This window comes from Rhinolophus sinicus, chromosome 3 (assembly GCF_057876585.1).
Source record: "Rhinolophus sinicus isolate RSI-liver-muscle chromosome 3, RSI-T2T, whole genome shotgun sequence".
Lineage (NCBI taxonomy): Eukaryota > Metazoa > Chordata > Mammalia > Chiroptera > Rhinolophidae > Rhinolophus > Rhinolophus sinicus.
The window spans coordinates 32,704,553-32,717,920 of NC_142503.1; the positions used below are offsets into that span (position 1 = coordinate 32,704,553).

General features: G+C 35.4%; 1 protein-coding gene across 1 annotated transcript in view; it reads left to right on the top strand.

Annotated features, from left to right (window-relative positions):
* The window catches only part of ITGA1 (integrin subunit alpha 1), a 152,340-nt gene that overhangs the window by 122,853 nt on the left and 16,119 nt on the right, over positions 1 to 13,368 (top strand). Inside the window, exons 16-21 of the mRNA XM_019736210.3 lie at positions 1,242 to 1,408; positions 2,810 to 2,946; positions 4,995 to 5,105; positions 7,016 to 7,225; positions 8,006 to 8,086; positions 13,211 to 13,287. Of these exons, the coding sequence (XP_019591769.3) occupies positions 1,242 to 1,408; positions 2,810 to 2,946; positions 4,995 to 5,105; positions 7,016 to 7,225; positions 8,006 to 8,086; positions 13,211 to 13,287 (783 nt within the window). The remainder of the gene's footprint in view (positions 1 to 1,241; positions 1,409 to 2,809; positions 2,947 to 4,994; positions 5,106 to 7,015; positions 7,226 to 8,005; positions 8,087 to 13,210; positions 13,288 to 13,368) is intronic.

A 13,368-nucleotide genomic window follows, 5' to 3' on the forward strand; every position in this document is an offset into this window, starting at 1 on the left:
TATATATATTGAAGCACATATCATATATATATATATATATATATATATATATGATATGTGCTTCAATGGAAAGTCCACATGTTGATTCTTTCAAATTACTCATTGGTTTAATGTAATTTAGGTGGAAACAAACTTCAGTGGTCATTTTCCAAAAATTATCTAGAAAAGTAAAGAAAACTGTGAAAGACTGAGGTGAAGACAGAAACCTGAAAATAGATGGCTTGGTCTTAATTTAGAATAATGCTGAAGAGCTAATGGTCAAATAAAAATTGTACACTAAATCATACACAGATAATAACCATTATTTAAAAAACTGTTTTAACTATTTGTATAACTACATATAAATTATACTTTACAGCAGGGAGAAAAGAACACTGAAAGGAGATGCCTAGGAAAGGAGAATGCTGAGCAGCAAGTGGCTGTGTATTTGGGGAGGGCTCACTGAAACCAGCACTCCAAACCAGAAGTCGCCAGTGTTGAGAACAAAGAGTACATACATTTAGTTTTTGTTTGAACTGTTAATCCTGAATTTAATTAGCATGTGTACCTCATGGATACATGGGAGATACCCAGGGGAAAATGAGTAACTCCCCAAGATGGCTTAGAATTCAGGCTTAAATACTACCTTAATAGGGGAGGGGGCAAGTGTGCCTCTTAGGGAAAGGAAACGATTTTTAGGAAAGATGAATGGGCCCTTAGAAGAAGAGATAGGAAGTATGACAGTTTGTGACAAGGTTTGTCTGGGTGTGGTGTGGACTTCTAGTTCCCTCCCCTATAATGAGTCAATCTTCCCTGGTTGATGCAACTCCCAGGGAGGATATTTGTGACAATTGAGTTCCTTTTGGAGGCTCTGTCTTTAAGCAGATAAGGTGGTTCAGAGAAAGCCTGTTCCTGCATCAGATGTTTTTCAAGAGCTGACAGCTCAAAATGATCAATACACAAAAGCAGCATATTTTGGGATGGCATGTCCTGAACTCCTACAGTCACATTTTGGGGTGGCACGTTCTACTACCCTTTAGAATCAGAAGCCTAAGATAGTTCCAAAACAATCTGAGTGTCCGCAGAACATCAGACACAATCTCTTCTGTATCAAAGATTCACCAGAGAAATGGAGTCCCGGGAGCCCGTAATATACACACAGAATCGTCCCCTGGGGTGTGCTCACTTTGCACTCCCAAAGTGGTGGAATTCACTGAGTATTAAAATGAGTGAGTAATCACCTCTGTTTACTGTGTTTGTAGGTCCCGAGATGTGGCAGTAGTTAAAGTGACCATGAAATTTGAGCCGAATAAAGTGAATATTCAAAAGAAAAACTGTCGCATGGAGGGAAAGGAAACAGTATGCATAAACGCTACAGTGTGTTTTGATGTGAAATTAAAGTCGAAAGAAGACACAATATATGAAGCTGGTAAGTGTAATACATAGAGCAAGTCCTTTGGGGCAGGAGGACAATATAGTTACTCCAGCAGGATGAAATCCAGGAAGGTATTGTATTTCCCCCAATGATGGGCATCCACACATCACATTTGCTCCTGTGACTATGTTGAACCTTGAAAAAACATTCTCCTGCAGAAGGAACAGGTTATGGAACCGAGTAAATTCTGGAGCTGAAACTGTAGGGGATGGCCTCAACATTCCAGAGTTCCCCTCTGGCTCTGCACTTACTGTAAACAACCAGGTGCTTAAAAAATAAATAAGAGAAAGAGAGAGACCAATTCAGAGATCATGCTTGGAAATCGGGCTCCAAATGAGCCCAGTACTCCTTCCTGTGGGTTTTCACGAAGAACCCTCCCATCCTTCTCCTGCCCTCCCCCACCTTCCCAAGATCCCTTTGCTCCACTCAGAAGGTTACCCTCGGTTTACCAGTCAGACATCAGGCACATCACACAGCCCGAGTATCCCCCTCCTCCCCACACACAATGCTTTCTAAGGTTTTTTATTGTTTTTATGATAGTGAAATATGTTGGAGCCAAACTATGAATCCCTTTGGATGCAGAAGAGGAATTTTTTCTTCAAACCAAATAAATATAAGTGGAATGAGAAAAAAAATGTTAATCTTTACAATTGACTTTTCTTAGTCTGTTCTATGTGTGTATTTATGCTCCGCAGTAGTCTCTGACTAGAAGAGAAATGAAGTATAAGGCATGTAAAATAATGATTTACATTTTCATACTTAACATTATTTCAGTCTTATTTAATTTTTATATCCTAACTAAATGACCAAATAAGGAAGATTGTTGCCTTCATGGAAGTATGAGGTTTAACTTCTTTATCACATTGCGGTATGCTTATTTTATTAAATTTATTTATTAAGCTTATTTTATTATATACTTTGAACAGTCTAAAATGACATTTTTTATAAAAGAGATAAAGATGTCATTACTGTATATTTTTATCTCTATTGAAATGTAGCATAATCAATATTCTAAGCAAGGCTCCAACACTTCCAAACTAAAAATATTTTAAGTGAAAATCCAGTAAACACAGCCCTGATCAGGAAATTAGATGATACGTAGGTGTGCATGTGTGTATGTGTGTGTGCATACAAACATATGTATTACAAAAAAAGTGAAATTAAACAGTAAAAGAATAGTGAACTCGGAAAGCAGTTTTATAGAGTTTCTCGAGGTAATCTTCCTGACTGCTAATACCATTGTACTACAATAGAGTGGATATGCTGAATAATAGAAACTTTATTGACTGATTGCCCAAGAGATTTTTTTATAATGCTAATTTAATGAACTGGGTCATATGAAAATCAACCTCCCAAAAACATTTCTGTCAATTATTCTTTTTTTAATTTTTATAGATATGCAGTACCGTGTCACACTAGATTCACTAAGACAGATATCACGAAGTTTTTTCTCTGGAACTCAAGAGAGAAAGATTCAAAGAAACATCACAGTTCGAGAATCAAAATGCACTAAGCATTTCTTCTACATGTTGGCAAGTAAATCATATATTATAGCTACTTTATTCGAAATCAAGAATATAGATGTCTTATTTCAACTCAATCAAATGTTACTGTTTTAAAGAGCACATCACGAAGTAAACTTTATTTTATTTGTTCACTTTTATCAGAAAATCACAAGTCTGATCTTCTAATTTCCAACTACATTTTATAAAGCTGTCTTTCATCTTCTCTCTGTGGGTTATCAGACCTCCATATATTACGGGATAGTAAAAGGCTCAGCGCACTAGTCAATAAGAGACCTGTCTCTTCATTCATTTATTCTTTGAACTTGAAAACATTCAACTTCTGTCAGCCTTGTCTGGCAAGTATGGATAATAAGTGATTAAATGCCCTGAATGGAACTGTTCGGCCTTATGCTTTCTGAGCTCTCTGCTTGTCCTGAGCTATGTATTTCATTCTTTGGCTTTAAATTGAAGGGGAAATATGTGGTATTTTCTATCTTCTATAGGCTTTGCACTACCTAAGTTTCTATTATAGTGGATGAGGGAGCCTTGGAAAGCAAATTGTTAATGTCTAGAAATGGCTGGTAAGCCAGTTTGAACCATTGTAAATGTATTTTATCAAGTCACCGTGTATCTAGGGAGCTTTCCCAACGAAGGGCAAGAGTTTCTTAAGCATTTTCTTAAAAAGAAAGAAAGAATGGGAGGGAGGGAGGGAGGGAGGGAGGGAGGGAGGGAGGGAGGGAGGGAGGGAGGGAGGGGGGAGGGGGGGAGGGGGGAGGGGGGGAGAGAGAGAGAAAGAGAGAGAGAGAGAGAGAGAGAGAGAGAGAGAGAGAAAACCAATTTTAGTAACCAAGATTGAAACTTAGAGATTTGAACATGATCTTGGAGTTTTAAAGGAATAGCCTGATTTTCCCACAACTCTGACTTATTTCTGTATTCTTTATGTGTTTATATTCTTTTTTTTTTTTTTAACATTGTAGTTAGGGGCAGGAGAGTGATAGAAAATGTGTGTGCTGGTGTGCTATACGTATCTTCCTCAGTGATTTTCAAGTCAATATTCCCCATGACGTATATCAAAATAAACGTATTCTGTCAGCACTAAGATCAATCTATGATGGAGGAAAAAAAAAACACCTGGGGTTGTCCCTCCTATTTAGTTTGTCAGAACTGAACATTTAGGAGTTAGAACTTAGATAAAATTTGAAAGGACATGAAACCAGATGTGGCATTGACTCCACCCTGCTAAAAATCCGTGTAGTGTGTATTTGTCCAAAATTTAGTATCTGGCTTAGTCTAGGCATTGGTATTAAAAGGAAAGAACTAGTTTCCAAATTTCCAAAATTCTTTTTGAGTTTAATGGATACTTTAACATTTGTTCTGGAGTCAGGCAAGGTGGAATTTGTATCCCAGCTTCCCCACATTCCAACTGATTTTGGCAAAGTTGTTTAGTCTCTTAGAGGCTCAGTTTTTCATTTGTAAAATAAAGACCACAGTGATTATTCATCTTGGAGGATTGTTAATAAATAATTCTCATTAATGTGTATAAAAGCTCATAATTCTGGACATGCCATAAACGATGGCTGTTACTCATGATAGTATAATCAATATTGATTGTATTAACATCATTTACTTATTGTTTTACATTATAAAATTCTTACAATTCGAGGTACATATTATATTAATGGAATGAACTCAATTTAGAAGCTTGCTCTTCTGAATTTCAGAGACCTTCCTAGAAGGATTACATAGTGATTTTTAGCTTGAGGTCTCGAGAGAAACAATATTGGCATGCAAGTAGCTCAGAGTGGTACAGCGTGACATAGGGGCGACATATTCCATCTCTCCAGCAGGCCCCTCTGAGAAGGTGAAGGTGAGTCAACTGGTCATGATCTGAAGCCTCTGCATTCCAGCTGTGTCCCTCCCCAGCAAAGCAAAAGCCTGATGAGGTTATATGTCATATCAGGTGCACAAGAACGTTCCAGTAAGGCTGACCCACAGCGCAGAAAAAGGAAGCCATAACAAGGTCAGAACATCCAATATGTATGATATCAATGATGTATTTTTGTTTCAACCTCTAGGACAAGCATGACTTTCGGGACTCTGTAAGAATAACTTTGGATTTTAATCTTAGCGATCCAGAAAATGGTCCCATTCTTGATGATTCTTTACCGAATTCAGTACATGAATACGTAAGTCACATTTTTTTTTTTAAATTCAGAATACCTATTTGGGAATATATTAGGAAAAACCTAAAACAGATAAATAGACATGCACACACAACCCTAAATCAATTATATTAAAAATTATGGTGAAAAATTATAGTTAATTAGTTATAATTATATTTTTTAAAAGAATTTGACTCTTTTAGACTTTTCCCAACTCTTCTAACTTTCTATTGTTGGGGTCTAAGGGAATGTATAAATGACACCTATTTTTATCTCTCCTGAGTTCAGAACCAATTAAAAGAAAGACATGGGTTGGCCAATTGGGGCTCCCTTTATTACTCATGAACACTGGGTTGCAGGGCATGGTTTAGGTATAATGGGTGTCTACTGAACCAGATTTAGGCCACAGACAACCAAGTAGGTCATCCACCAGCAGTGCTGAGAAATCTCAGGCTTTCTCCATGGGGGGCATACCTCATAAAACTTGTAGAATGGAGGTATGGAGAAGAATGTGTGCTTCCCATGAGCACACCACTGACTCAAGAGCAGAACAGATAGGAAGGGACTGACCTGTGTTCACCCAGCTCCTGCTTATAAATTCAGAGTGCACTGCCCCAGCCCTGAGTGAGTGAGTGCATAGGAGGGGATCACCAGTGTGGCACCCAGGGAGGAAACACTAGGGACGGGGAATTAGTTTTCCCCATGCATCTATTTTCTGCTCTCCCTTCCTTCCAAATATATATCTTGAGTGTCTTACGAGTATTATGAGTACATACCAGGCATCAGAGCTTACAGTCCAACCTAGGAAACAAGCATTAGGTAGTAATTAGATCGTGTGCTCTGGAGGGGGGCTTCAGAGTTCTAAGAGAACTTCTGCTTAGTCTGCAGTGGCAAGGGGCACCACCCTGAAGTTGTGACATTTAAACTGAGACCTGTAGATAGGATGAATTCCCACCCTATTTAGAGGAGGGCTCAGAGCAGTGTTCCAGGCAGAGGGATATGTAGAAAGTTTCTGAGGCCTAAAAGGAACTAAGCTAACCTCACAGTGTGACTGAATGTGAAGAGCTGGGGACAAGCTGATGTGGGGTGAGGTGAGGGCATAGGCAGAGGCACCGTCATTCAGGACTCTGGGCCACTGCACAGATTTTAAACTTTCTTGAAGCGAAATGGAATGCTATCGATGGCTTTAACTGGTTCAGCAGCAGCACTGGATTTGTGTTTTTTGTTGTTTTGTTTGTTTGTTTGTTTGTTTGTTTGTTTGTTTAAGGGTTACTTTAGCTGCAATGTGGAGAATGATTGGAGGGAAACAAGAGTGGGTGCAGGAGATCAGTTAGGAAGCAAAGGAGGAAACAAAGACGGCAAGACCAGAGGTGGTGGGAGAAGCGGAGAGGCAGAAAGGATTTGGGAGACATTTAGAAGAGGGGTAGAATGGACAGTTCTTGATGATGGATTGTATAAAGAGAAGGGGCTTACTGAGGAAGAGGGGTCAAGGAAAGCTCCCATTTATGTGGCTTGACCATTTTCTACCCTCATGACTGAATGCTATTATGTTCTTAAGTATTTGGTTATTTTTAATAGAAAAATCTCATAATTGGAGTTGAGTTCAAGTGTTCCCTGATAGACTTAGATCTTAAAGTACTTGACTTAATTTTTTGGAAATTCTACTCAGGCACATTAAAGACAATGAAAAATATCTGTGAAAATTGTGCATTCTTTAAAGGACTGGAAGAATTTCTATTCAGAAATAAAAGTTGATTCTTTTCCCCTATAAATTATAGGAAAAAATATAAAATATCATATGATTTCTGTAGTGAAATCTGTTCTCTTTACGAGTTGCTTATTTGTCAATATGTCATTTCTTTTACACAAATTAATAGATAATATTCAATAATAATTAAATAAATTTTGAAAATGTTTTTCTGTGACCATTTCAGATTCCCTTTGCCAAGGATTGTGGAAACAAAGAAAAATGTATCTCAGACCTCGCCCTGAATGTATCCACCACAGAAAAGGGCATGCTTACTGTCAGGTCCCACAACGACAAGTTCAACATTAGCCTCACGGTCAAAAATAAAAAGGACAGTGCCTATAATACCAGAACCATGGTGCATTATTCTCCAAATCTAATTTTTTCAGGAATTGAGGTAAACTTTTAATTTTCATTGATTTATTCTTGTAATAATCATTTATTGAAGCTATTTTTTGTATTGCTGAGCAAATTGTTTTTATTATATTGATTTTAAAAGAACCAAAATTGTTTTGTCCAAAATTAGTAATCTCTAATAGTGAACGTACCAAGATTTTCTTTAAAGCTTTTGTTTTGATATCATTCCTTAGAGATTATATATCGTTTTTGGATTCAGTATGAGAAGAGACTCTCTGATATATCAAAATCATGTGTCACAGAATCCTTAAATTGCTGAAATTGAGACCTAGTCAAGGAAAAGAATAAACCTAATAAAGTCAAAACAGTGTAACAGAAGTGCAGAGAGTGAGTTATGCAGGTACTGAACGGAAAGAGAAAATTTACACGCAGAAAAATCAAGATACCATTTCCCACTTCCTATGTAGACTCCTTACACTGGCAAGAAAGTTGTGTTAAATGACTGTGTGTGGATTACTTCATCTACCCATCTAATCATCCTGTGAGTTGGATGCTATTAGCGCATCTGTTTCACAGTGGAAGATTTAGACAACATATTGTGGTGTGCTTTGTCCTTCACGCACCCTAATTTAAGTAATACTTAAAGATTTTGGGGGGTTGTGTGACAGGTGATCCCAAAATGCTGTGACTCTGACAACTAAATTGAGAGAAAAATCTTAGCAAGGCCGAGTCCAAGGCAAAGCTGGGAAAATTCTGGAAAACCAAGCTCAAGGATTTCACCTGTGTGTCCACTCTAATTCTGTTTACTTTCTCTTTCTAGGCTATCCAAAAAGACAGTTGTGAATCCAATCATAATATCACTTGTAAAGTTGGATATCCTTTCCTGAGACGAGGAGAAATGGTAAGCAGAATATTCAAAATACATGTGGCAATGGATATGAAAAATAATATGCTCAAAACCAAATATATAAATCCTCATGGTAGTTTAGGGTGTTGTAGGTGAAGAAAATTGAGTTTAAATTTTGAGTTCTTGGAATCAAAAGGCAATTATTTCATGAGTCAAACTCAAAGACCAAGACAAAATTACAAATTTATACTAGGTAACATATCTGATAAAATGAAGCTGGGAAATTCCCACATGGGAGTCTCCTTTGTAGTAGGCTTTTCTGACCTGTAGGGAAACGAATCTTCTACACAGGTTATTTTAGATCTTTGTATGGAGACTCTCCTGTCATTTCTCTCACTCTTTAATAAAAGCCTTATTGAGATACAATTCATGTAACATACAGTTCACTCATTTACAGCATACAATTCAATGGCTTTTAGTATATCCACCAAATTGTGGATTTGCAACCATCACCACAATCAATCTTAGAACATTTTCACCTCCCAAAAAGAAACCCTGTACGCATTACCAGTTACTGCTCTTTTTTTTCTTCAATAGCCCTTCCCCGAACCCCAGGCAACCACTATTCTACTTTTTTTCTCTATGTATTTGCCTATTCTGACATACATATGTGTGAAATCGTACAATACGTGGTCTTTTGTGACTAACTTCTTTTATTTAGCATGTTTTCAAGGTTCATTCATATGTCAGTAGTTCATTCCTTTTTATTTCCAAATAATATAATGATATTGAACATTTTTTCATGTGTTTATTGGCCATGTGTGTATTTTCTTTGGAGAAATGTCTGTTCAGATATTTTACCTAATTTTTGATCAGATGTCTTTTTGTTGTTGAGTTGTAAGAGCTCTTCATCCAGCCTACATTCAAGTCCCTTGTCAAATATATGATTTACAAATATTTCCTCCCATTCTGTAAGCTGCCTTTTCACTTTATTGATGGTGTCCTTTGACTCACAAAAGTTTTTGCTTTGATGAAGTCCAATTTATCTATTTTTCTTTGTCACTTATACTTTTGGTGTCATATTTAGGAATGCTTTGCCTAACCCAAGCTCACAAAGATTTACTCCTGTGTTTTCTTCCAAGCATTTTATGGTGTTTGTTCTTACATTTAGGTTTATGATCCATTTTGATGAACTTTATGTATAGGGTAAGGAAAAACCCAGCATCATTCTTTGCATGTGGCTATCCAGTTGACCAACACCATTTGTTGAAAAGATTATTCATTCCCCCATTGAATTATCTTGGCACTCTTACTGAAAATCAGTTGACCATAAATACATAGGCTTATTTATTTTTTGACTCTTAATTATATTCCATTGATCTATATGTCTAACTTTATGCCAGTATCACACTGTTTTGATTACTGTAGCTTTGTTATAAGTTTTAAATCAAGAAATGATTTTAAAAACATAGTCTTCCAACTGTTTTATTTTCCAACATTGTTTAGCTATTCCAGGTCCCTTGCATTTCTATTTGTATTTTAGGGTCAGCTTGTCATTTTCTGTAAAAAAAAAAAAAAAAAAAAAAAAGGCAGCCCAGTGTTTGATAGGGATTACACTGAATCTGTACATCAATTTGGGAAATATGACCATCTTAAAAACATTAAGTCTTTTGATGCATGACAATGGAATGTTTTTCTATTTATTTAGTTCTTCAAATAACTTTCAAAAGTGTTTTGTAGTTTTCAGAATACAAGTTTTGCACTTCCTTTGTGAAATTTATTCCTAAGCATTTTGTTCTTTTTGGTGCTATTATGAAATAAATCATTTTCTTAAATTTATTTTCAGGTTGTTTATTACTAATGTATAGACATACAATTTATTTTTGAATATTGATATTTTTCTCCTGTGACCTTGCTAAAATTATGTTTAGTTCTAATAGTTTTTTAGAGGATGGATCCCTTAGGATATTCTGTATATAAGATCATGTCATCTGCAAATAGAGGCATCCTTTCCAATCCAATGTCTTTTATTTCTTTTTCTTACCTAATTGCCCTAGCTAGAACCTCCTATAGTAGTTGAATAAACGTGAGGAGAGCACTTTCATTTCTTTTTAAATACAATATTTCTTTCCATGAAAAGCAGAGAATAATTATTTCACTTAATGATAAACACGGTATTTGCATATAATTCAATGAAGCTTGCTTGCTAGTATAAATATTTGCTCTTTTACTCACTATTAAGGAGGAAAATATTTAATCAAAGTGATTCAGATAAGAAGGTACTTTATTTAGACATAAAAAGAGAAATACTATTCCCAATATTTATTCCAACTTTCTCATATTATAATGCTATAAACTTTAAAATAGGTCCCTGCCATCTTTAACACACATCTTAAAAAGATGATAAACACTGGGTGGGATATCTAGAAATGGCAGAGTCACATATCTATAATGAAATCTTTTAGCTCTTCTTTTTGCAAATGAGAATTCAAGAAGACCTTTCCCTTAATACACCTGTGTCATACAGGATGGCATGTGGGGTCTCTGGTCCCGCTCCCCACATAAGAACACAGGACATGGTGAGGCCAAACAGGAACACCCACAGAGCCATAGATAGGGGAGTCATACCACTATAGTCTCGCTGGCGGCAGGGTTGGTGACACAGGAAGCAGGATCCACACGATCTGCAACCCGCACTCCGCAGTGCTAACTGCAATCCGTGCTTGTCAGCCACCATCTTCTTGCTAGCCCCCATTTTTTGCTAGCGTAGCCACGGCAATTATATTAGTGGCCAGTGGCTCACTGGTTACAGCTGATGGCCAACTAGCCACAGCTGATGGCCATCCCATCACAGATGGCCATTTACTGCCTGAGCCAGCACCTTTCCACATGAGGCCGAGAGCCTGGAAACTGCACTCCTGGCTTTGTCCCCACAACCTGTCATCGTTACCAGTTATCCAGGAAACTAACTATGAATCACAGTAATTATCAAATTCAATAAATCTCTTCTATGTTCATTTTAGTTTACGGAACTAACTAGATATACCAATTTAGTTTCAAAACCTCATCATAAAGTCTATTTCTTGACCCTCTCAAATAAAATGTACTGTGAAATTACATTTCTTCTCTACAAATCTATAAACACACATCACATTTTAAAAAATGCACCCATAATTCCTCTAATTTGACATGGAAATAAGGAATGTCAATTAATATCTACTCCTTCCTTTGACCACTTTAATTAACCATGGAATTATCTCCATTTCTCAAAGAATAATGACACACTTCATGTTATACTTCAATCATTAGAGACATTAATTATAGTCTTAATCATTTATTAACTATTTCTTCCTTTCCTTAGCAATTCTTTCCTGCTTGGGGTAAAAGCCTAAATCAACGTGTCTCATGTCATCAATAGAGAGATACGAAGATAAATTGGATAATTTGAAAGTAATTTTTACGTGGGCTTTACACTTAGAAATACTTTGATTTCAAGATCTAGATTTTCAGTTGAAGTATTTCAGGATTAGGTCAATATGCAATAGGCAGCGTCTTCAGCCCCAGTACTTTGCTAATGTCTTCCCTAAGTCTAAAGATTCATCAGGAATGCCAAGACTTATATGTCCAGGCCAGTCAGGGGGCTAAGAAAAAGCAGGAAAAAGGTTCACTGACAGACTCTGGTAATTTGACCCTTTGTCTATTGTAGTTCAAGCCTACACAGTAAAGCTTCAGCTGCAATTGTGATTGCTATTTAAAAACAAGAAAAAAACTGCAGAGCTCCAGGTTTTTAGAAGAAAAAAAATTTTTTTAATGTAACTCAAGATATATGTAGGAGAAAACAACAACAACAACAACAAAAAACAATTTAAAAAAATATAATATGGTACAACCAAACAATAAAAAAAAACATAATATGGTACAACCATGTAAATATCATGACCCATGAATCTAGTTATCCCTTCTGTGAATAGGACCTACATTGATTTAAAAAGCTTTAAATATTAAACTCTGTCCTGTCTAGCACTTAATTAAAAAGATAAAATTTTACGTAGTTTCTATTAATTGTGCATTTTGGACTACATATTTTGCTGCCAAATTCCAAACTTAGCACAAACCAAGATTAGTTTTGAAAATGGGAAATACAGTTTTATAAGCATTATGAGGACTGTGGGACTAGAACTCTGCTGTCTACATATTTCTTCAAAAAATAATTTATTTTGGTCTGTCTGTTGGTGTTTATGAAGAGTTATGCATTATATAATTCATATATACATATAGATGTATATATATGGGGTGCCAAAAAGATGTATACACATGACTTCTATTCATCTTTTGTTATCGGTATATATTATCACAATTTCAATACAGTGTTTTCCTTTCTTAAAATGTGTATACATTTTTTTGGCACCCTCTGTGTGTGTATATAGATATGTATACACACACACACACACGCACGCACACACACACACACTCACTCTCAGGAATAATTTCTCAAAAGTGAGTTACCAGTGTATCAGTATGACAAAAACATTTTCCAGTTTTTCCTAGGTATTATTCTAACTATACAACTTTTTAAAACAAAATTCACTACTTTTTTATTATAATTTACATTATTCTAAAAAGATTTCTAAAATAGTATTTTATTTTATTTTATTTTGTTGTTGTTATTGCTTAAAGGTCTAAAACTTTTTTACACTGTCAAATTAATTGAGCCAAGTACGTTTTCCTCTATTTTATAATGAATATGTATAGATAGTTGCTTTTATTTGAAGATTTATTTTAAAGAGGCTTTAATTATGATCATTTCATAATTATAATGTTTATGATTGTGATCTTGTAAACTATGGTAATATAATAAAATAAATAGGATGTACCTTCATGGTAATGGTTTATGGTTAGTATAAATTACTTTATTAATATAATTTGAATAAAGTATTCAAATTCAATATTAATATGCAAAGCATATTACATTTCACGTTGTTGAAAAGTGTGTGTGCATCATATCTTATTCTGTCTATTTTTGAGATTTGATGACTTTTTATTTTGTAAGATGATTTTTCTTAAATAATGTCATAATTTGAGTTTAGGTAATATCATTTATGTAACTGAATATTTTAATCAAAGTAAATGTTTTCCTTATCTGGTACTAAACTAAAGATGTGTATTTTTATTTCATAGGTAACTTTCAAAATATTATTTCAGTTTAATGCATCCTATCTCATGGAAAATGTGACCATTTATTTAAGTACAACAAGGTTGGTTTATATGTGTGCATAAGTCCATGTGTATGAATGTATATAATTTCTTTTGTATACTTTGAATGTTTTGCTTTATAG